The sequence below is a fragment of the Mus musculus genome, chromosome 1, assembly GCF_000001635.26.
Source record: "Mus musculus strain C57BL/6J chromosome 1, GRCm38.p6 C57BL/6J".
Classification (NCBI taxonomy): domain Eukaryota; kingdom Metazoa; phylum Chordata; class Mammalia; order Rodentia; family Muridae; genus Mus; species Mus musculus.
The window spans coordinates 44197996-44223441 of NC_000067.6; the positions used below are offsets into that span (position 1 = coordinate 44197996).

The 25446-nt window shown below is 40.7% G+C and overlaps 1 protein-coding gene and 1 pseudogene across 1 annotated transcript; one reads left to right on the forward strand and one right to left on the reverse strand.

The window, feature by feature from the left end:
- Positions 1-6074: 6074 nt before the first annotated feature.
- Mettl21e (methyltransferase like 21E) lies at positions 6075-20936 on the reverse strand. Its single transcript, NM_207281.3, has 5 exons — positions 20845-20936; positions 20116-20235; positions 13037-13203; positions 12169-12286; positions 6075-8758 (listed from the first exon to the last, which is right to left on the reverse strand). Exons 2-5 carry the CDS (start codon positions 20159-20161, stop codon positions 8355-8357), a joined length of 735 nt encoding a protein of 244 aa, NP_997164.1. The 5' UTR covers positions 20162-20235; positions 20845-20936; the 3' UTR covers positions 6075-8354.
- On the forward strand, positions 13730-15634 carry Gm15833 (predicted gene 15833; annotated as a pseudogene).
- Positions 20937-25446: the final 4510 nt, after the last annotated feature.

Consider the following 25446-nt stretch of genomic DNA (forward strand, 5'->3'; position numbering starts at 1 on the left):
AGAAGTTAAAAAAAAATCACCTTTTCCTCTTTCAACTCTGGAATATTCTATAACTATATGGCCTGGCCATTGCTCTGCATATACATTGGCACCATCTTTTGAACCTGATTCTCACAGGATAGTTTCTCTGACATTATTGAAGCACATAGAGCTACCCACGACTGTATCAGCTGTTTCTTGCGAAGGGTTTCAGAGAAGTGAGTTTGACTGAGCAATTCATCTTTTAGAATCCAAGTGCCTAATATCAGACAGACATCAGCCTAACAGACCCTGGGGATGATTCCCACTGGAACAAGTACAGTCTGTCCTGCAAGGTGCCTCTGTTCTTGTCGTCCGCTGCCGGAATAGCAGGAAAAGCTTTCTGAAGGCGGTTTCCAAGAGTTGCTGTCCTTAGCTCACCCCACAGCTCTGTTCTGTTCTGCTGATACAGTGAACATCCACTCCTAGTAGTCAGGGAACAAACAGCGTCACTCATTGAGCCTAGTCACTAACAGATCAGGTGATGTTTTAAAGTTCAGCCCCGCCCACCTAGCCTTCTCTGGTGAAAGGCCACTTGAGGTCATTGTACACTTCATCCACATCACTCTATCCCAGCCATCTCCCAAGTTTAGCCCATTCTTGGAGTCTTTATATAACTTCTCTTTTTTTTCTTTGAATGACTGCAATTAAGATCCTCATATTTCTGGTTAGATCGATGTGGTGCTCCTGAGTTCTCTTCGGGCCCGGGGCCTAAGCCGCGCCAGGCGAGGGACGGACATTCATCATTCATGGCGAATGGTCAGTCATTGCGAATGGCGACCGCTCTTCTCTTTCTGCCAGCGGGCCCCTCGTCTCTCTTCCCCATCCGTATGCCGGTGGTGCGTGGAAGGCAGGGGTGCGGCTGTCCGGCCCCAGCGCTGACCCGCGCGCACTTCTTGCAGTGGTTCGCGTGGTCCTCGTGGGCGTGTCAGGCGCTCGGTTGTCCTTTACGTGGTTCACTTCGGTCGTGTCTCGCTTGACCCTCTTCCCCGAGGTGGGGAATGTGGCTGGTGGTGTTGCGGTTGCATACCCTTCCCGTCTGGTGTGTGCATGTGCTCTGCTTTTTGCAAGCCTCCAGGTGCTACTGGAGCGATCCAGGTTTTGCCCCCTAGGTGCCCGCTTCTGAGTTGGCGGCAGCGCTTCCGTTCCCTGGCGTGCATCCAGGCTGCGTGTTTTTTTTTTTTTTTTTTTTTTTTCCCCCGTTTGTGTCTGTTCTGTCCGAGAAGCCCGTGAAAGGGGGGGGGGGGGGGGTCGAGGAGAGAGGAGGGGCGGTAGAAAAAAAAAGATCCTCATATTTCTTTAAATTGATTATTCCAAGTGCCCCATATTCTTTGCAAACAGAAATGTATTTTCTGTTTAGACTCGTTGCTGGATCTATACATCCATGTCATATGCATGCTCTTTCATATGGGGAGGAGGCTCGTCTTTCCAGGTATGTCTCAAGCTAATTTGTTCTCAGGAGACAGGCAAACACAATATTCTTCATTTAACTGGTAGCCGATTAATAGGGAGGCAATCCAAATTCAGATTTTCCTGCAGAGTGCAAGAAAAGAACACAAGCTTCAGGACAGCAAAGGTCAGAGTTCCCATCCAAGCGGTGACATCTATGTAACTCTAGGGAAGATGCCCGTGCCCACTGGGTCTCCACGCTTTATCATGTACATTAGACGAATGCCTTTAGGGATCCTAGAAAAGGAACTACGTGGGTAATTTCTAACCCAGACCCTAAAGCAGTATGAATTCCACTGATGACAGTTATCATTCAGTACAGGTTAGTAGATGTGACAGTTCTTCAAATGAGTAATCCAAGCAGGTCACTCTTCTCTGCTTTTACAGCACTGCACACAAGGCTGGCGTGCTGCTGGAACCCGTCCTTTCTCCTTTATGCCTTCATCCTCCAGCTCCTTTGCCCAGGATGCTGCTCAGTCACCTTCACTCATCCCTGGTAGTGAATTCCATACCATCTTGCTGCCTTCAGGGCACTGGCCACCACCCTCCTTGCTTGTATTTCTCCCCTTTCCCTGCCACTGATATCCTTGCTTCAGCTCCTTTGCACCAATCTAAAAGTCTCCAGGGGAACTGTCCACTTTGACGCCTGCTATGACTGCAGCCTTGGATTGGTATAATGTGACTTTTTAATGAATAGTGAATGAATTAATTAATAGTAAATGGATGAGTGAATGCATGACAACCATTAGACAACTTTCTAAAGAATAAAAGCCAAACTCTAAGAAAAATGACATATAGTTATATTTATTTGCCATGTCTGGCATGGCCTTGGTGGGGACAGAATGACACAGTTCCTGCCCCAGGGACAGGGCCAGCAGGCTTGGGCCTCCATGAGTATTGGTGGCTGCCATAGACATAAGGCTTATTTGTATAATAATGAACATATTTTCATGTTCCTCTAAGAAATGTCCTTCCTGTTAAAATTAATGACTTCATGATAAGCAGGAGGCAAAGGTGTGACTAATGTCTCAGCAAAAATGATAAATGCTGTGACGTTCAAGATGCTGCAATATGTAATAAGGACAAATGCTCCACTATGTTCATAGCAGCCTTTTTATAATAGCCAGAAGTTGGAAAGAACCCAGATGTCCTTTAACAGAGAAATGGATACAGAAAATGTGGTACATTTACACAATGGAGTACTACTCAGGTATTAAAAACAATGACTTCATGAAATTCTTAGACAAATGGATGGAACTAGAACGTATTATCTTGAGTTAAGCAACCCAATCACAAAATAACACACATGTTATGCACTCACTGATAAGTGGATATTAGCCCAAAAGCTTGGAATACCCAAGGTACAATTCACAGGCTACATGAAACTCAAAAAGAAGGAAGACCAAAGTGTAGGTGCTTCAGTTCTTCTTAGAAAGGGGAAGAAAATACTCACAGGAGCAAATATGGAGACAAAATGTGGAGCAAAGACTGAAGGAAAGGCCATCCAGAGATTGCTCCACCTGGGGATCCATCCCATATACAGTCACCAAACCCAGATACCATTGTGGATGCCAAGAAGTGCATACTGACAGGAGCCTGATGTAGCTGTCTCCTGAGAGGCTCTGCCAGAGCCTGACAAGTATAGAGGCGAATGCTTACAGCCAACCATTGGACTGAGCATAGGGTCCCCAATAGAAGAGTTAGAGAAAGGACTGAAGGAGCTGAAGGGGTTTGCAACCCCATAGGAAGAACAACAATGTCAATCAACAAGATCCCCCAGAGCTTCAAGAAGTCTCCTCAACCCTAACCCTAACCCTAACCCTAACCCTAACCCTAACCCTAACCCTAACCCTAACCCTATCCCAGGGACTAAACCACGAACTGAGTAGTACACCTGGAGGGACCCATGGCTCTAGCCGCATATGTAGCAGAGAGTGATATTGTCTGGCATCAATAGGAGGAGAGGCCCTTGGTCCTGTGAAGGCTCAATTTCCCATTGTAGGGAATGCTAGGGCAATGAGGTCAGAGTGGTTGGGTGGGTGGGAGGGGGAGCATCCTTATAGAAGCAGGGGAAGGGGGAATGGGAGAGGGGGTTCCAGAGGAAAAACTGGGAAAGGGGATAACATTTGAAATGTTAACACATAAAATATCCAATAAAACAAAAAAGAAAAGAAATTGGATACAGCCTTCAGATGCCCTAAGTGAATCTATGTATTTAGGAAAAAATGTAATGGAAAAGACAAAGCCTCCATTCCATTCTGACCTTCCCACTGGAGACCAAGTTCAGGTGGGTACCTAGAATTCCACTGGAACTTGAGAAGGACCATTCCTTATACCTATTGCTTCATTGTTGCATGGCTTTGAGCAATTTCAACAGTTATTAAAGCAAAGCCTTGGATTCTGAACTTGCTACATCAATTCATTTTTCAGTTCATAGAGCACAGGAACTTCCATTTAAAACTCCATTGTTTGTTTTCTATATGTCAGGGGAGTTGGGGAAGCCATATACATTGCTATGATTTTTAATACTCTACTTCCAAGTGACCAATAGCAGTTGTTCAGGTGGATGACACACACGATGATGCCTAGATACATTTCTATAGTGAACAAATTAAGAAATCTCCTTGGTGACTTCTTCCCAGTCCCCACCCCAGCCTTGCCATGTTCCACAGTACCCTTAAAAGCTCTAGTCCAAGGGCTATACTGTCTGTATATATCAAATAGTTCTTTCTATAGACAATGTTCAGGTTGGTAGTCATATCTCTGGTTCAAGGGACATTAACACATTTTAAAATTAATAGTCTGGTAAGTGTAAATAAAGAAAATATCCAATAAACAAAAAGAACCTCTAGAAAAATGAAAAAAAAAAAGACTGTGGATAAAAACTTCTAAAAACATGAGTTTGAAAATATATAATTTCTCACCTATGCAAAAAAAAATAAGGATGCAATATCAATTATATGAGTGGCTTCAGGAATCTACGGGAACAAAGGCAGCTACACAATGAGCCAACTTGTCTGAAAGATACTAAGGCAAGAAGATGCAAATGCAGGCAGATTCATGAGTTCCAGGTCAGCCTAGGACACAGAGAATCCAGGTCCATATGTGGTAGAAATGGTAATTTCAAGGCTAGGTCCCACCCAGCTAGTTTATCCTGCATGCTTAACAGAGACAGGTAGATCTCTGAATTCTTTTGCAATGTTAAAAGGAAATGAGTGCTTGCTGTCTCCTAAGAATTAAGGGAGTACCCACCCACTCCCACTTCCTGGCCCTGGCATTCCCCTATACTGGGTCATAGAACCTTCACAGGACCAAAGGCCTCTCCTCCCACTAATGACCAACTAGGCCATCCTCTGCTACATATGCATCTGGAGCCATGAGTCTCACCATGTGTACTCTTTGGTTGCTGATTTAGTCCCTGGGGGCTCGGGGAGTACTGGTTAGTTCATATTGTTGTTCCTCCTATGGGGCTGCTAACCCCTTCAGCTCCTTGGGTACTTTCTCTAGTGTGGAGAGCCGAGATAACATTTGCCATCACAAGATGGCGCCGGCTTCGGCAGTGCCTTATACCACCTAAACAAAGAACAAACTGTGTGCACATGTGCAGGAGTAATGCGCGCCAAAGTCACAAGCCCACCCCCGGGGCGTGTCTTGAGATCGTGGGTAAGCAACCAGTCAGGCTTGGACACGCCACACCAGGGGGTATTTAAGCAGCGCCTTTCTGAGGCTCTTTGTCTTCTTCATCAATATGCAATAAAGATTGGCTGCAGAAGGATTCTTGTGTCCCGTGCGCTTTCTTGCCGGTGAGGAAACAGCATGGGACACTCTAGTTTCTTCATTGGGGACCCTGTGCTCAGACCAATGGTAGGCTATGAGAATCCACCTCTGTATTTGTCAGGCACTGATGGAGCCTCTCAGGAGACAGCTATAACAGGCTTCTGTCAGTAAGCACTTGTTTGCATCCACAAAAGTGTCTGGGTTTTGTGATTGTATGTGGGATGGATCCCCAGGTGGGGCAGTCTCTGGATGGTCTTTCCTTCAGTCTCTGTTCCACACTTTGTCTCTGTAACTCCTTCCATGGGTATTTTGTTCCCAATTCTAAGAAGTATCGAAGTATCCACACTTTGGTCTTCCTTCTTCTTGAGTTTCATGTGTTTTGTGAATTGTATCTTGGGTATTCTGAGCTTGTGGGCTAAAATCTTCTTATCAGTAAGTGCATATCATGTGTGTTCTTTTGAGATTGGGTTACCTCACTCAGGATGGTATCCTCCAGATCCATCCATTTGCCAATTTGATAAATTCATTGTTTCTTTAAAATTTCTTGATCAGTGCTAAATCTGAAGCTTGATTGTATTTCATAGAAAACAACTGCCTTAGAATCAAAGAAACTGGGAAGACTGAGGCATGGATTGAGAGAATCCCTGCTTTTGGGTTTACCCAATGAAAACAATGTTTATGTTACAGGCTAAGGATGAGTTCAATAGACTAAACAGTCAATTGTAAATGGTTGGCTTTTAAAATACTACACAGTTACACACCATCCAAGTAAATGCCAAATGCAGTCAATGAACCCTTAATGATAGAGTTAATATGACCCCAGAATGAATCAATTCTAAGGTCATTTAATGCACCCTATCCCACCAATAGTACCATATGTTTGTACAGAAAATTCTTTGCTTATATGACTTAGACATCAGGGATCAGACATGGATGCATTTAACCAAAATTATCTCCAAAGCAGGCCATTCAAGGTCTAGCAATGAATGGGTCAGCAGAAACTGCCCTTTGTTATTTTCTTCAATTCTCCATCACAACTGCACAGCCTAATCATCGTACACTCTAACCAATGACCGTATAACGTAACCTATGCTTGTACAACCTAACTAACTATTATGCATCATGTTCTCTCCTAGAACCTGGATTTGGGAACCCTAGCCCATAGAACAGGGCTTCCATGATCTACTTCCTACAGCCTCTCTTCAGACCTCATCAATATCTCTGTCTCCCCCTTTGCCACACTATTTTGATGTTTATTCAAGTAGATAAGCATGCCTTTGCCTGTAGATTCCATCATGGCTGTTCCTCCTTGATAAACACAACTCTCATCCCTTCTAGTGCACCTTCTTCTACCCAAGCCTTCTCTGATGTCTCCTACCATGAGTAGAAAGTCTGGAGATAGTGTTAAGAGAAAGAAATATGTCTTATTTTTTTTAATATGTATTTGTTAATTTTTGCTGAGTATCTATTTCCTTTGGAAGAACTGACCTCAGCTGTTTAAGAGTCTTTGAAAGTTACTTTTTCAGTGCATAAAGGCATTATAAAGGAAGACACTGTGCTCAAACCTGGGCTTGACTGTCCTAAATTTCACTGTGCAGCTGTGTAACCTAGGCTTTTGTTTTTTATCTGTGAAGTGAGAATAATCATGTCACTGTCCTGTGCAGGCTGAACACTACATAAATGTGAGACCAAATATCCATTCAAGCAGATACCTGTTGAGACATGTTCCTAAGAAACTCCATGTACTAAGAGCAGCGTATCTGCATTCCAATTTACAGTATGGGATCCAGGAGATGATTATAGAAGTGTTTGACCATGATGTTGTTCAGCCAAGAGGACAGAGCTAACTTCAGAGGAGCAAGTGTCACCAAGTGCACATGATAGCCTAGCAGAGGACACTGAAGTGTTGCCAACCAACACAATCCAGACAGTAGCATGTTATAAAGGCCTAACTCCTTACTCTTTCCACATTGACTTATCTTGCATTAAACCTAATTCTAATCCAAAGGGCCACATAAAGAAGCCTAAGAGGATGTCAAATATCTAGGTATATCTGTGCTTATCAGAAGAGCCTTAAACCTTAAAACAAGCCATGATTGCTTATTGGAGATTAGGAACTTCAATCTTTTTATGCACTTCCAACCCAAAGTTCTTATAATTATTTCATTTTCTGTAAAACAAAAACACAATAATTTCAGGAATTCTTTTTGTTTTGTTTTATTTATATGTTTTTCTTGACAGGGGTTCTTTGTGTAGCCCTGGCCATTCTGAAACTTGTTTTGTAGGCCATGCTAGCCTCAAATTCACAAAGATCCACCTCTGCCTCTGCCTCTGCCTCTGCCTCTGCCTCTGCCTCTGCCTCTGCCTCTGCCTCTGCCTCTGCCTCTGCCTCCCAAGTTATGAGATTAAAAGCATGCTCCACCAGAGTCCAGTTTCATCTGAGGTATTCTTGGGCTCTGTACATCCACATTTTTTAAATCTATTAGAGGAAAATATCCTTGCTTGAAACCTTAGCTCCACATGTTGGTTTATTCAGTAGTTATGCCAGCGGTCCAAACTGCTAAACAGATATGGCAGCCCACCTCTAAACTTCGACTGTTGGGAACCATAGACATCATATAACTGCCTTTTCAGATTTATTTTCTCTAGAGCCACTTTATTGATTTCTTTTAAGTATAGAAATCATTTAAACCTACATTTAAGAGGATTAACAACTTGGATGGGTGTGGTAGTACACACCTGTAGTACTAACACTTAAGGAGGCTGAGGTAAGATTTCAAGTTCAAGGCCAATCTAAGCTATAATTTTCAAAACGAAATAAAATTAATAACATTCAGTTAGAGATATCATTATTGAAAATTTCCATCTTTGCAATGAGAATAGTGTGGTGTTGCTGAATGTAATTTGAGGGCTGAACAGACAGATTTGAGAACAAATTATCTTTATCCTACACCTACTGTGTGTATGTAAAAACCCTTGCCTCTAATAAGGTAAGTTTAGAGTTACTTTTTACTCTCACAGTAGGGTGTGTGTGTGTGTTCTTTAAGGTAATGATTTACTAAAAACTACCTTGGCACCACACTCATGTCCTCATTCACAGTCACAATGCACTAGGCACTCCTCCGATTTTTCTTCATAGCTTTGTACAACTTAATATTCAGGCTAGGGAAACTAGAAATTTCTTCCAGGTCAAACAGTTCCTTAAATTTATCTACAAATTTATTTTCTTTCTCCAGCCTGAATCTCATAGCCCAGAGTATAATGGTAGTTTCTTTGCAGAGATGGTCAAAGGTCATGAGAAGCTCCTCCAGGAACGGATGGGCATAGACAACATCTGCTGCCAGGATGTAGTCAAAGTTATTGGAAGACCTGGGGAAATTCCTGTCTAATGCTACTCCCCAGGATAGTTCTTTGACCTGAGGCAGATGCTTGCATTTCATTTTGGTGTTTCTGGAAATATTATATTGCAGGTTTCCAAGTAATTCAGGTAAGTCTGTAGCAATCACACGAGCACCTGTGAAAAAGAGGTTCAGATGAAAGGTGATCCTCCTGGAATGTCAGTCAGGTCTCAAACCAACATGCACTCTGAGATTCTTTATAATGGCTAGATCCAAAGAAAAGACTGGGAGCACATACAGAAGGACAATGCTTTTCATAATGGGCTCCAAAAACACTTTTGTGACCCTCTTTTTAAAAGAAGAACAAGGTAGAATCTTGTGGTAATTCTGTATCTTGCTGAACCCCTGGTCTAGCTCATCATCTTTCTCCATTTAGCTATTACAGAACATGGGGGAAAGGACCACAAGAAAAAAGACTATCTCATGGCAAGAATCTAAGGTCACTGCTGAAGGCCAACAGATATTTTTGAAGTGAGTCCTAAGATTTTGCATGCTTTGAAACTTGATGAATTACATAGGGTAGCAACAAACTACCAATACCATGCTGGCTAGTTTGTTTTTGTTTTTGTTTTCAACTTGACAGATGTTTCCACAAAACTGTCTTATGAGTAGATTTGTGGGGACATTTTCTTGATTTGGGATCGATGTAAGAAGGCCTAGCCCACTGCAGGTGGAGACACCCCTGACGAAGTGGTCCTTAGTTGTATAAGAAAGCAGGCTAAGCAAGCTCTGACTACCAAGCCAGTAAGTCACCCGCCTCCTTGGCCTGTTTATGAATTCTTGTCTCAGTTTCCTGCTTTGGGTTCTAATCCTTGACTTCTCAGTGATGAAATGTGACCTGAGAGCTGTAAATGGAATGACCCTTTTCCTCCCCAAGTTGTTTTTGGTCATGGTGTTTATCACAGCAGCAGAAACATAATTAGGTTCAGTACCACAAAGAAGCTCCTGGAATCCATCAGTGCAATTTAGAGGAGCAAATCTAGGTGGAGAAATGAGTCAGGACTTACAAGCAGATCACCCATTAATAAACACCAATGGGATATGATACTGGATGTAAAGAATGGTTGCTACTATAGAAATCAGTGTAAAGACATAGGAACGAATAAGTAATTCAACAAAGTAGAATATTCCAATACTCTTTGTCTCTAGAGGTGATATTCCATTAGTCATCCTTCCACTAACAGTTGCCTGAAGCACATGATTTATCTTGTACAAGAAAATAGAAAACCTTGAACATTCACTTCTTTAAGTGTGTAAGACATCTGAAGAGAGGTGTCTGTATACATATTGATATTAAGAATGATATGATTCTTCCAAAAGTTGATTTATATTTTTATTTTTTCCAATCCTAATAAATGTGATCATCAAGTCAGAAAGAAAAAATTCTGAGCCTTTTATGTAGGACCAAAGAAGTATATGTAATATTGGACAGGAAGTGTTCATATGAGTAGAGAAAGGAATGAAAACTTTCTCAGTTCATCCCATGAAAAAGTACTGTGACATGGATGTTTATGGCTGGTTTTACCTTGCTTCCACCCTAAGCATAAATCTTTCTACCAGGAGATATGTATGTGTACAGTCTTAAAGCCAAAGGTCCTAGATGCAGGACAGGATGCTTAGAGGAAGAAGACAGAAGCAGTTTCTGGGGTGGGAGCAAAGAGCAGTGCCCTTTGCAGGAAGAACCTTGGCAGCAAATTTCTAGAAATTTGGTTCTTAAAAAGTGAATTTTGAACAGTAACAGAACCTAAACATAACTTATAAATAAAGCTGGAATTGGGCAAAGCCATAGTAACGCACAGTACAAACTAGAATAAGGAATGGGAAGCCATAAGTGCATAAGAAATGAGCTCAGAATGAACCATAACCATTTACATATTACAGTCACATGTTAGCTATCTCTTCACGTCAATTGCCGTAATATCCTTGTGAAAATTCAAATGGAAGGGAAATATGCAAGTCATTGACAGAATCCTAGGAAGATTAACCTTCACATTTAAATTTTTTAATATATTTTTATTAGATATTGTCTTTATTTACATTTCAAATGTTATCCCCTTTCCTAGTTTCCCCTCCAAAAATCGCCTCTCCCCTCCCCCATCCCTCTGCTCCCCAACCCATCCACTCCCATTCCCAGTCCTGGCATTCCCCTATACTGGGGCATAGAACCTTCACAAGACCTAGGGCCTCTCCTTCCATTGATGACCGACTAGGCCATCCTCTGCTACATATACAGTTAGAGCCACAGTTCCATCATATGTTTTCTTTGATTGGTGGTTTAGTTCCAAGGAGCTCTGGGGGTAATGGATAGTTCATATTGATGTTCCTCCTATGGGGCTTCAGACCTCTTCAGCTCCCTGGTACTTTCTCTGGCTCCTTCATTGGGGACCTCGTGCTCCATCCAATGGACAATTGTGAGCATCTACTTCTGTATTTGCCAGGCACTGGCAGAAGCCCTTAGGAGACAGCTATATCCTGTCAGCAGGCTCTTGTTGGCATGTGCCATAGTGTCTGGGTTTGGTTAACCTTCACATTTTAATGTAGATAAATCTAACTTTCAACAAATCTTTTTAAAATCCTAAGGTAAGGAACACAGCTTTCCCATAATGTGTTGGAAGTACCAGCTACTGTATATAAGTTTTTGTTTTTACAGACACAAACATTACCAATTTTAGGATATTGACCAAATGAAGCTCATCTCTTTTTATATTTGTCTCAAGTTAAAAAAATACACTAGAGAGATCAATTCTTTTTAATGAACTGAATGGCTTCCCAAAATACAGACTCTGCTCCTAGAACAGGAGGGATTCAACAGATATTGAACAGAGTCCCTGACTCTAACCACACTTTAGGAAACAGCATCCAGGCAGAGGAAATTTTTTATTTCAATATTGAGGATGACGTCAAGGATCCTGTATTTCTTCAGTGGTTAGAAAGTTGTAAATTACCAAATCTTAAATTCCTCTCAAGATTTTAAAGCCATAGGGTTGTACTTTTGAAGACCAAAGTAACTAAGATAGATTGGGGTAGCGAACCTCAGAGAAGGCAACCAAATGAAAAGAATAGATTAGAACAACAGATATCGGACTAAACCATGAAAGCCATGCCGAAAGGTAGTACTGTATATTCAGTTGGAAACAAATCCAAGGACAAACCTCTAAAAATCACAGCAGAGCTATAAGTTTCATGTGATTTCTAGTATTCCTTCCCTATTTTAACAGGTACATGCTCATAAAAGTATAGGACTCCAAGACCCCCAAAGGAATCTAGCAGGATGAATAAGTTTACCCCTACGTAGACTTTTAAGTTCACATTCCACAGGAAAATTTAAAATTACTTAAATAGAAAATTCTAGAAAGAAACCAGCAAAGAGATACTAACATTGGTAGAGTTTCTTGATGAAGTCTGTTTTAAACAATTAAAGAGTTACACATAAGGCCAGATCATAATACACTGGAAAGGAAAAGTAACTAATTTTTGATCATTGGTTTTCTGACCAATTCCATTCAATAAAAGCATAACTACTTACCAAGTAAGCTTGCCACAATGGAGACAAGCCCTGTCCCAGCTCCAATTTCAATCACATTTTTATCAACCATGTTATATTGCTTGGCATGTGTTTCCAGAAAATAGCATAGAACAAGGGCCTATAGAAATTGAGAGGAAAGGTTGAAGTAATCATAGTAAAATTAAACCTTAATTTTAATTTAATTAATTTTAATTAAATTTAATTAATTTAATTAATTTTAATTAATTTAATTAATACACCACAAATATTATGATCTGCATGTGTGCACATATGGGGGTAAGTAAATTTATGGATTTTCTCATCATATCATCAGAAGTGCATCTTCTAATGGGCTCAAAATTTCGACTGGCTAGAAAATGTACTTGTTAAGCAAGACAGAAATGGGTGAAAATACAGAGTATGGTTGTTTAAAATTGACCATCTTTAAACTTTAGCAAATCTAGAGAACTGTAAGTAATGTGTGAGGTTGGGGTGGGGCGTAGTAGTCTGATGCCACCTTTCATGAGACCCTTTAAGAGTGTCCTGTTTATGAGTTGCATGTAGATCTGCAACTCTTTATGCTTGCTTAATTCAAACAGAGCCAATAAAATGGGAAATAAAAACATTTACTCCTCTCTTTTCTCATAGTCACAAAAACTTGAAGACATCTATGTTTTCATTTAGCCTACAAAGGTTGATAAAGTAAAAACAAACAAACAAACAAAAAAACCAAATTAAATTGTTGGAAGCAAACTCCCAACACTAAATTTTAGTGTTGTCTAAGATCACACAATTGAACCTTGCAACCTGTTTCCTTCTTCCAAGTAGAATACAACAGTGAATGAAACTGGGAAATAATTGGGTACAGCAAATTTGTAAGAAATTATACCGATGGCCAGACAAATGCACCATAGCAATCTTTGCCTTCAGTAATCTGAATCTCATGACCAGCAAAGTGAAAGCCTTCCCAAGGAATAGTCGTTATCAGAGTTGGGATAAAACTTCTTGCCATGATCTCTGCGACCACCTGCTTGTCATCATCATCGTCTCTGGGCTCTGAAAGAAAGGAAAAGAAAGGAAAAGAAAGGAAAAGAAAGGAAAGGAAAGGAAAGGAAAGGAAAAGAAAAGAAAAGAAAAGAGAAGAAAAGAAAAGAAAAAAGAAGAAAAAGCAGTGGTTTCATGAGAAATGAAATAAGCCAGGCCCACAGATAAATATCACATGCTTTTCCTCAGGTGAGGAATCGAGATTTAAGGTTTAACAAAGATTTTCCTAATTTTTATTAGATACTAAACTGGGAGGAGGACTGCGCAGAAGGAGGAAGGACTAATGGGAGTGGAAAAGGAAAAAAAAATGGGAAGAAAGGCAAATACTGCATGTTGTTTATTGTATGTTGAACCTAGATTTTATAATGCAGATTGGGGGGGGGGAGCTGCTTGGGGCTATGAAAGGAAAGAAATGCAAAGAAGAGAGGCAGGGAAAGGTGATGTAGGTGGGTATGAAAATACGATAAAGAAACTCATTAATTTGCATGCTTACAAAAATAATAAAAAGTACTTTTAAGTCCTATAAAAAGAAAACCTGCCTTTGCGTTCTCTTTCCCTCTCCCAGCATGGAGGCCACAGCAAGAAGAATAAGAAGGGGAAGAGCATCTCCTTAACAGACTTTCCAGCTGAGGATGGGGGAGCTGGTGGAGGAAGCACCTATGCCACCAAACCAGCCAGCTGGGCTGATAAAACAGACGATCTGGAAGCAGATGTGTCAACAACTTGGCATAACGATGATGATGATGTGTACAGGGCGCCTCCAGTAAACCATTCCATCCTTCCCACTGCTCGGGAGCCCAATATCGACTGGAGCTGTCTTCTCAAGTCGCCTCCTTACACTGTTTTCCTAGGGAATCTGCTCTATGATGTGAGAGAAGACTCCATTAAGGATTTCTCTAGAGGATTAAATATCAGCACTTTACCCTTTCCACGTGATCCCAGCAATCCAGACAGGTTGAAAGAGTTCGGCTATGAGAATTTGCAGACCTTGATTCTCTGCTTAGTGCTCTGAGTCTCAGTGAAGAGTCTCTAGGTAACAGGAGAATTTGAGTGGATGTTGCTGATCAAGCATGGGATAAAGATGGGGATGACCGTTCTTTTGGTTGAGATAGAAATCGGGATTCTGACAAAATAGACACAGACTGGAGGGCCCATCACACCACGGACAGCTTTGTTGACTACCCACCTAGAAGAGGCGATGATAGCTTTGGAGACAAGTATCGATTGAGATCGTTACGATTCAGACTGGTATCAGGACATGTATAGGGATGGATATTGGGGCTGGGATCGCTATGATAACCGAGGCTATGACTCCAGGATAGGCGGTGGCAGAAGAGCGTTTGGAAGTGGGTACTGGAGGGATGATGACTTCAGAGGAGGTGGGGACCGCTTTGAAGACCGATATGACAGACAAGATGATCGCTCATAGAGCTCAAGGGATGATTACTCTCAGGACAATTATAGGCGTGATGATAGAGGTTCCCTCCACCAAACGAAATCTAAAGCCTCGGAACACTCCTAAAGAAGATTACTCTGCTAACACCACCCAGTCCAGCCGAGTGGCTTCTGTCTTTGGAGAGGCAAAGCTTGTTGACACTGCTGCTAGAGGAAGAGGAGGCGAGAAGCAGGTACAGAAGGAGCAGAGCTTCAGCGTCAGCGGGATGAGCCAAAACTAGACCACCGGGCCTGGGAGAGACACAAAAGTTGGCGAAGTGAAGAAACTCAGGAAAGAGAACGGTCAAGATCTAGAAAATGAAACCCCTAAATAAAGAAGAAGACTGTCGCTCTTAAGCCTCTCAGCCTCGTAAACCTGACCAGCCTCTAAAGGTAATGCTAGCCCCTCCACCAAAGGAGAATGCGTGGGTGCAGTGAAGCTCTAACCCTCCGGCTCAGTCTCAGAGTTCAGACACAGAGCAGCTATCCCGTACAAGTCGGAGGGAAAGTAGCTCAGGCTCAGCCCTCTGAAGAAGGATCATGAAGGAAAAATGAAAATAAAGTCGATGAGGTGAGTCCCACAAAAGGCCAAACTGGAAGCTCCAGCCATGGCCCCGGGGATGGAGGGAGCAGAGGTCACTGGAAGGAGTTGGATAGGAAGGACGTTAAAAAAAGATCAAGACTCCAGATCTGCACCCGAGCCAAAGAGATCTGAGGAGATTCCAGCCTCCAAGTTCAGTTCTGCAAGCAAGTATGCTGCTCTGTCTGTGGACGGTGAGAACGCGGATGAGGGAGAGGACGGCACTGAGTAGACCTCCACACCCTGTGCTTTCTCCTAGACTCCACCCTGGAACATTCAAGAGCAAATCAAACCTCTATCCAGACAAGACTAAATAAACTCACCATCTCCTGAAGACCTTTCTAAACTTTTTTGTTTTAAATGAAATGAAATTCTTTTGCATGCTGCTGCAGCCTGTTAAAAGTAGTGAAGTAACTGGAGAATCACCATGGTAGCCAGAAGGGGAAGTTGTGTGTGATGATACCAAGCAGTGTTACCTGTGTGACTAGTGCCTGGGGCTCCATTCAGCAGAAATGCAGTGACAGAGAGGCAGTCACATCAGTTAGGCAATAGAGAAAGATGCAAAGGAGAGGAAGTGAGATTTGTACATTCTAATTCTTATCCTAAGGTGGCACCTGTGAATTCCCAAATATTACCTGAATAAATTTCCCATCCTTAGAGAGGTAGCTCTAGTCTCCCAAGCTGTTTTAGTCTCCAGGAAGGCTGCCAACCCCTCTGCTTTAGTTCTGACTTCAGTAGGGCCGGCCTAGGCAGAATTGTTTTATTTTTCTTTACTCCACAAGGGGATAGTTGGGAGTAAGTCTACAGGCCACTACCGAGTAGTTCTGCTTGGGAACCACAATGAATGGGAATCGTGGTTGAAAAGCTTTGGGGAGGTGATCGATTATATTTTATACCAGGTAGTAAGAGAAAGGTGTGACCTCCAGTAAACATGAATAGAATGGTCATTTCTGGATGAGGAAGCACTTAGGGGTAGTGGGAGGCTCTAGTCTTGTGTATCCTAGTTTTGTCCCTTCTAAACTGTCCTTTCTAGAGGTTCGAATATATCCACATTCTTTGAAAACTCATCATGCTGGTCATCTCATGTTCTCGATGACACTTAGCATCCCAGAGCTGTTTATGAGTCACACACCTCCCACAGACATTGTATATTGGCCACAAAAAACTGTGGCCTGAGGGTCACTGTTTTTCTCAAGCAAAACCAGCTCTGGAATCTTATGAGTGTTCTATTTTAGTAAAACAAAACAAAACAAAACAAAAAAACTCAGATTAGTAAAATATCACAGGCTAGTCAAAGTAGCGAAGTTTTATACATATATAATATATAATCAAGGAATTGCTTTACAACTATGTTATTATCCCAGGTTTGTCTACCTTAGAGCTTTTTCATACAAAATATTCTGTACCATTTTAAAGCTATTAATCTTTCCTGACAGGGATTTAAAATCTACCACGTGTTCTTGTTCTCCTGAGAACAAAAGAGATTGCAAATGTGATGTGAAAATTAGCACAATTCTGCCACATTTCATTGATGCTTTTCTTTAGAAGAATTCAAGCAGTGAATCCTCTCTGCTTCTGGACTGCAACCTTCAGAAACAAAGGTTTGTCTATATCTCCTTTTCTACATTTAAAGTCAGTAGAAACAATAAAATAAGGAAGGTTAGAACACAGAGGCACACAGAAAAGAGAAAAAATACTAGCTCTTTAATAGCTATGACAAGTGAATTTGAACTTCTATATGAGGACTGTCATCAAAACCTGTCAGCAAAATTTAAAGTAAAATCCACCCTTCTAAGTGAAATAGACTGTCATTCAACTGAATCTTCTATTCAAAGAAGAACTCTATGGCTGCACACTTATTGAAAAGTTATTCAGATTAGTAAAATGTCACAGGCTAACATAAAAGATATGATGCTGAATACTTTGGCAGCATCAAAATCTTGAGTTTTTTTTTTTTAACTAAAATAGAATACTCATAAGATTCCAGAAATATTTCCAGTCTTTTGGTCTGCTTTTTTTCAATGAAATAGCTTAAACAATACTGTATTCTCTCTCTCTCTCTCTCTCTCTCTCTCTCTCTCTCTCTCTCTCTCTCTCTCTCTCATCTATCTATCTATCTATCTATCTATCTATCTATCTATCTATCTATCTATCTATCTTATCTAATATCAATTTGGGAATTTGTTGTGGTTCTTTCATTGACACATGATCTCAACAAATAGTTCAAGTTACTTTTGGACTCCAAATTCTTCTACTTCTGCTTCTTGCGTGTTAGGATCAGACCTTTGTCACTGTGTATAGATGTACATTTACAGACGTTTTTTATACATATGAAAGCATGCTTGTAATTATAGAGAAATCGTATGTCCCACATTTATTTTATTTTTTATGCATATGGTTGTTTTTATTGGATATTTATCTTTACAGTAGAGAAAAAAATCTTGTCTTATTGAGATTATTCAAGTTGCAAGTGGAAAACAAAGAAAAAACCATTAGAAATTGTTGCACTAAGACATTGATACTGGGGTCAAAAATGGAAAGACAATAAAAAAACCAATAATATTTGGTAAGTATTATAAAAAAAATAGGCATCTCTGAAGTGTTTTGGGAGTGCCCTGATAGGTTGGTTTAATCAAGAAAAGTATACTAAAGAAAAATGACATTTCCACTCAGAGAATCCTTGTATAAGACTGGCCTGATCAGGCTTGGGTGTAGTGGTGCAGTCTGAGGCAATATATTTTCTATGCTAGCTAGAGATATGGCATTAGAGTTGCTCATTAACATATGTTAAAAGTTTAAAAAGCAACCTTAATAAATATATGCTAAATAAACCAATTTCCTCACAATACACTTAGGATGTTAAAAAGAAGTTAAATTTACCAATACAGTCCACCTCAGCTGTCCCAAAACTCAGGTTTGAATGTGACTATTCAATGCCAGTTACTGTAACTAAGGGGTGATGTACATCACCACTTCAAAAACACACACCTCCTAGTTGGCTTCTCGACTGCTGCCTTCATGAAGACTCTTACTGCCTTTTTGAGCAGTCAGCTTTTGCTCAAGGAATCCTGTATCAAACAATTTGAGACTTTCTTTGATTAGTACTGCAGATGATACAGTTGACAGGTTTTTGCACCCTCTAGCCATCTCCCTTTACTCTCACATTCCTTATTTCTGTTCCTTCACTCATACTTTGCAACTATTCATCTAATGTAAATCCCTTGTATGCCTAATTCTATTTTGGCATTACTTCTGGAAAAACCTAGAGACAGGCAGTGTGCACAATGCCAAGTAATCAGCTGAAGTAACATGTTTGGGAATTGTGGTGTACTGGGATCATGAAACATTAGACAGGGATGTGGAGTCTGCTCCACTCCCGAAGATTCCAGGAGCTGCAACACTCTGCTTCTGGGACTGTGGCATGTACTTAGAATAGTTAAGATGAATGAAGCTTTAGAGAACTTAGATTACAGTGTAGCACCAGGCACACACAGGGAGGCATTTTTATTTCTCATCCTAGTCTTAGTTTCAATCAGAATATAAATATGTGGCATCTTAAAATTCTCAAATCTTCCTATAAGTACTGAAATAGGAGGACTGATCTTTGGTCTTACTCCATCTTTTCCCAGCCCAAGATATTAAGTGTAAAAGGATAGGGCAGATAAACATCCTTCAGTACTTGAGAACCCAATGTTCCTCTACTTGGTAGAAGCCTTGCCAACAAAATGTCATCTGGCTTGGCTGCAACAACACACACTTAATCCCCTCAGGATTCTACATTGGAACACTTTTACAATTTTAATTGGCTGCATAGATGATTATGAGGCGTGCTTGCTCCTGTAATAAAATATTTTCATACTTACTCAAAATCATCTTGATATACTTCCACTTCTGCTGTAATTTGTGAAACCACCATGTACACATTTAAAACCAAGAATTGATACTAACGGCAATGAAAAATTACAAAGTTCTATTCATAAACCACACAGAAATTACATTTGCATTCAAAAATATCTGAATGGTTGAGCTCTCTCTGATATTACAATTTACACTTGTAGGTCTGCAAAGCATTGACATTTAAACCAGGTAGGCTGCAAGCTCTGGGCTTGCATCCAACTCTGTCTGCCTGCAAGATAGGCTCACTTAGGGTAGAAACCATCTGTGAAACCTGGTGTGACCATAAAAAGAAACAGGTTTATGGTTATTTGAAAACGTCTACAGTTAGTATAGATCTTATCTAAGAGGGACAGAAAGAAAATAGAAGATAATTTTATATGTACTAAACTAGTACATAAAAGTTAGCACTTTTATATCAATGATGATCATTATATGTAGTAACCTATGCAAAGCCATACTTTATATGCAAGACTTTAAAAATGGTGGTCCACTTGCAAATACTCAAATTTCAATTCTTAATTCTAGAAGCCAAATTATGTCACATATTTTTGCCTTTAATCAACAGTCAAAAAGCCAATAAATACTTGTTGGAGGTATTTTGTAGCCTAAATTCATCTTTCATCCAAACATCATTAAAATATACAGTTTGTGTATAGAACTATTTTGATCTCTCACTCAAACTTCTTAAAAATAATCACAATAATTTATTTGGTGTATTGCATTTGTTTTAAAATGTTCATTTTTGGAGATCAAAGAAAAACTCTAAAGTCCTCTTATTATGTCTTTCATAGATTAATTTATTATTTTCAGCCAAAATTATACCTATTATATCATCAGGATCATTGATGTTTGACATTATTCATTGAGTTAGTAACCGCAAGCAAAAATACAATTAATAAGCCCTGCTTACCTTTAAGGCTAATGAAGACTGCAAAAGAAAGGGTTTTTATAGTCTATTAATGGTTTGTCTACCCATGATTGTTCAAATTACAAGAAGAAAGAAAATTATTTACCTTTGTAGGTCTCTTTGTGAGTAATGTGAGTTACTGTGAGGTCCATCAAATGTCGAATTAATGAATAGCAATATGTTGATATTTTCTTGATTGTGTGTTGAACAATAAGCAAATGGTACACTAAAATATCAAATGCCAGTAGTTAATTCAAAATCTGTAGTAAGCATAACTATATTTACTTAATAATTTAGCTTCTTATATAGCTGAGAAAATCATAGTAAAATATTACCAAATTAGAATCTCAACTAATTTACCTACCAGGTGGTGGTTTAGGTACCTTCTATCTTTATGTGTCCACAGCACCCAGGCAAAGGTCTACAGAAAGCTCAAATACTGTACACCACTCAGAGTAGGTAATTGGAATTATCTTAAATAAACTGTTAGTCTCTGAAAACAACAATTAGATATTTCTGCTTCTCAATTTGACTTCACATGACAACCCCACTACTTCCATAATAATATAAAACTTTCTTCCAAAGATCCCATGTACCTTTCCCAATAAACAAATTTTCTTTGTAGTATGCCTCTGTAAGTTAGAAACCAAGCTATTTCCCTACAGTTTATACACTATAAAACCTAAAGTTACATAATACCATCAAAGTCATAGAGCTTCAAGAATAGCAAGACATTTTCCTCCAAGTTTTCCATTTCTCCTATTAAAGGAAGCAGTCTTTATTATACCTGTCTTCCTAGAGATGAGTATTTGGTCAATATTAAGGCTGGACATACCTAAAAGTGTTAGCTGAGTTTATAGAAGGTAAAAGAGTATCATCCACAGCTTGTGATCTGCTGCTGTAGTCTCTGGTAGTGCTTGCAAGGCTGACCCCTGAGCTTGTAGTTCTCTACTGTATACCCTGGCAACAAACCCAAGCAGAAAGGATTAGCATCTGACAGCTGCAGTTTCTCTGCCTCTGGTTGCACAACAGTGACATTGTGAAGCCTGAAGCAAAGATTGAAGAACAGTAAGAATGTTCCATGACTGCCTGGGAACACAACTAGAGCTTTTAAATATACACCACTCCTGCAGTGAGAACATAGACTACTTAGACGAAGCAAACTCAGTTTTCTATTCTGATGCCAAAAGTTATTTTAAGACTCTGTGGCTATGATGTCCTATGAAATAGACACCATATGGTTTTCATGTCATCTATCTGGGTGTCAACATGGTTTTTAGAATCTAACAACTACACCAGTATGTGAGTAGCATTATTCTCTACCCAAGAATCAAATAACCACAATTCCTTCTCACTGGGGCTGAACAAACAGAGTAAGATATGGTTCACTGAGCATCTACAAACCAGCACATAGGTATACATCTCAGGGCATACACATATTCCATTTCTCTGATAATGCTAGCCTTAATGCTGCAGGAGGAATCAAAGCTAAGAAGACTGCACACTCAGGCGTGTGAGTACAACTTCAAGAAATACTTTTATACCATGACATACACAGAGCTAAGCATCACGAAGCTAAGTATTCATTAGTCATATCAGTAACTGCTTATGATTTGGAGCTATTACCTACTATATTTCTTACCTTTCTTCATTATAAAACAGGATTATAAAAATCACAGAAGATGTACTTGGGGAATACATATTATAGGTAAAACATTCCTGGAATCGCAAAACTATACAGAATGTATACTGCTATGTAAAGCCAGTTAATTTTTGTCAGAGGACAACCTACACTTTTGACTGTTTAAAACACAAATGAATAGTGACTTGATAAACAAAAATTATATACCTCATCTCATGGAGTTATTTGGAAGATCACAAAATCTCCAATGGTAGATTTACACGATGCAGAACTCCCAAGTCAATATTATATTAACCAACATGACAATAATTATTTGTCACACTGAAGAGTACATGGAGACTTGTGCCCCTCTGGTTGTGCCTTACAGAAGGCTTACGTGTCTATTAGGAAAGCAAATGTTAAACACATACACAGATACATACACATACATACATACATACACATACACTTCTGCTTCATGATATCACAGCACTACCAAAGCAGTCAAAAATTCTAGGAATTACTGATTACTGATTACTTGTTGCTGCAGTTTGGATGTGTGATGTTACTGTTTGGTTGATGTCCCTGGGAGGCCTGTTCTTGTCTGAGGGGAGGTAGAGTAGGAGTAGATCTACAGAAGAAGGTAGGAGTGAGAGACTAGAGGAAGGTAAGAGAGGGGAAACTCCAGCAAGGCTGTAATTTATGGAAGAATAATAGAAGTTGATAGAAAGGAAGGAAGGAGAAGAGAGGAGAGGAGAGGAGAGGAGAGGAGAGGAAAAAAGAAAAGGAAAGAAAAGAGAAGAAAAGAAAAAGAAAGAGAGGAAAAGAAAAGGAAAGAAAAGAAAAGGAAAGAAAAGAAAAGGAAAGGAAAGAAAAGAAAATTAAAGTGGTGGGTCGCCATTGGAGAGGTTGGTGAGATGGATCTTGAAGTTTACATCACAATTTAACTGCAGCTTTCTCATTAGCCCAGATGTAAATCTTTACCACCAGGCCTACCCCACCATGATAGACTCTATCTCCTCAAAATCTGAAAGCAAATCCTTTCTGGAACTAGAGGGCTGGCTCAGCAATTAACAGCTGCTACTGGTCTTTCAGATAACCAGGGCTAGTTCCAGTACCCGTAAGCTAGCTCATAACCAATTGTATCTCCAGTTCCAGGCTAAACTAATAGCTCTTACCTGTGCTTTTCAACTGGCCCAGGGACAATCCTTAAACACTTATACAGACTCCAAAAATGCTTTCCATAGCCTCCTGTCCCACACTGCTATCTGGAAGGAGCACAGGTTACTTACAACAAGAGGAGGGCGAGTAGCGAATACAAACCAAATTATGGCCATGCTAAAGGCCTCCCATCTCCCCACTGTTATTGGAATTGTCCACTGCAGATCCCACCAGACAGATGACTCTGTTGTCTCCAAGAGAAACTACCAAGCTGACAAGGCAACTAGAGCTTCAACCCTTAAGGACCTAGACTAGTGTCACCCACCACAGGATATTCTTACACACTACAACCCACATCCCATCTCTCACCCTTTGACACTCTTCAAACTCTATTCTATTTTCACCAGCTATTTCATCCTAACAGCAAGCATTGCTTTTTGTATTGGTTATTTTATTTATTTATATTTCAAATGTTATCCCCATTTCAGGATTCCCCTCTGAAAACCCCCTATCCCATCCCTTCTCTCTCTTGATTCTATGAGGGTACATTCCCACTCACTCACTCACACCTTCCTAACCACCCTAGCATTCTCCTATGCTGAGGCATGTAGCCTTCAAAGGACCAAGGGCCTCCCCTCCCATTGATGCCAGATAAGTCCATCCTCTGTTGCATATGCAGCTGGATCCCATGGGTCCCTTCATTGTACTCTTTGGTTGGTGGTTTAGTTCTTGAGAGTTCTGGGGGGAGGGGGACGTCTGGTTGATTAATATTGTTGTTCTTCCTATGGGGTTGCAAACCCCTTCAGCTCCTTCAGTACTTCTGCTAATTCCTCCACTGGAGTCCCCGTGCTCAGTCCAATGATTGGCTGCAAAAAACTGCATCAGTATTGGTCAGGCTCTGGAAGAGCCTCTCAGGAGACAGCTAAACTAGGTTCCTATCTGTAAGCACTTCTTGGCATCAGCAGTAGTGTCTGGGTTTGATGTTTGCATATGGGATGGATCTGCAGGTGGGGCAGTCTCTGGAAGGCCTGTCCTTCAGTCTCAGCTCCACTCTTTGTCCCTGTATTTCCTTTAGACAGGAGCAATTCTGGGTTAAAATGTTTGAGATAGGTCGGTGGCCCCAACCCTCAACTGAGGGCAGTACCTAACCTCTGGATATAGTCTCTACAGGTTGTCTCTCCCTTTTGTTGGGTAGTTCAGCTAATGTCATCCCCATTGGGTCCTGGGAGCCTCTTGCTTTCCTGGCTTCTAGGAATTTCTGGCGACCCCCAGTTGTCCATCCCTGACTACTACAAACCTCTGTTCAATTTTCTGATCCTCTGTATATATCTCCCCTGTCTCCTCCAACACCTGATCCTGTCCCCCTTTTTGACCCCTCCCCCTCCTCTCTCTCTCCCAAGGCCCCCCTCCCTCTACCTCTCTGATTATTTTGTTTTCCTTCCAAGTAGGACTGAAACATCCAAGCATTGGTTTCCCTTCTTCTTGAGCTTCATATAGTATGAGGGTTGTATTGTATTCTGAGATTTTTTTCCCCTAATATCCACTTGTCAGTGAGTATATATCATTTGTGTTCTTTTGTGACTGGGTTAGCTCACTCAGAATGATATTTTCTTTTTTTAAATATATTTTTTATTAGATATTTTCTTTATTTACATTTCAAATGTTATCCCCTTTCCTAGTTCCCCCTCTGAAAACCCCCTATCCCCTCCCACCTCCCCTGCTCACCAACCCACCCACTCCTGCTTCCTGGCCCTGGCATTCCCCTGTACAGGGGCATAGAACATTCACAGCACCAAGAGCCTCTACTCCCATTGATGACCAACTAGGCTATCCTCTGCTACATATGCAGCTAAAGTCATGAGTCCCACCATGTGTTTTCTTTGATTGGTGGTTTAGTTCCAGGGAGCTCTGGGGGTACTGGTTAGTTCATATTGTAGTTCCCCCTATGAGGCTGCAAACCCCTTCAGTTCCTTGGGTACTTTCTCCAGCTCCTTCATTAGGGACCGTGTGCTCCATGAAATGGATGACTGTGAGCATCCACTTCTGTATTTGCCAGGCACTGGCAGAGCCTCACAGGAGACAGCTATATCAGGCTATTGTCAGCAAGCTCTTGTTGGCATCTATAATAGTGTCTGGGATTGGTGGTTGTTTATGGGATGGATCCCTAGGTGGGGCAGTCTCTGGATGGTCATTCCTTCAGTCTCTGCTGCGAATTTTGTCTCTGTAACTCTGCAACATGGGTATTTTGTTCCCTCTTCTAAGAAGGATAGAAGTATCCACACTTTGGTCTTCCTTCTTCTTGAGTTTAATGGGTGTTGTAAATTGAATCTTGGATATTCTGAGCTTCTGGACTAGTATCCACTTATCAGTGAGTGCATACCATGTGTGTTCATTTGTGATTGGGTTACCTCACTTAGGATGATATCCTCCAGATGCACCCATTTGTCTAAGAATTTCATAAATTCATTGTTTTCAATAGCTACATAGGGATATCTCCCTGTACAGGTGGACCAATTTGCATTCTTCTACATGTTGACCACCAGTTGAACTATCACCATTTGGTGAAAATGCTGTCTTTTTTTTCCCACTGGATGGTTTTAGCTCCCTTGTCAAAGATCAAGTGACCATAGGTGTGTGGGTTCATTTCTGGGTCTT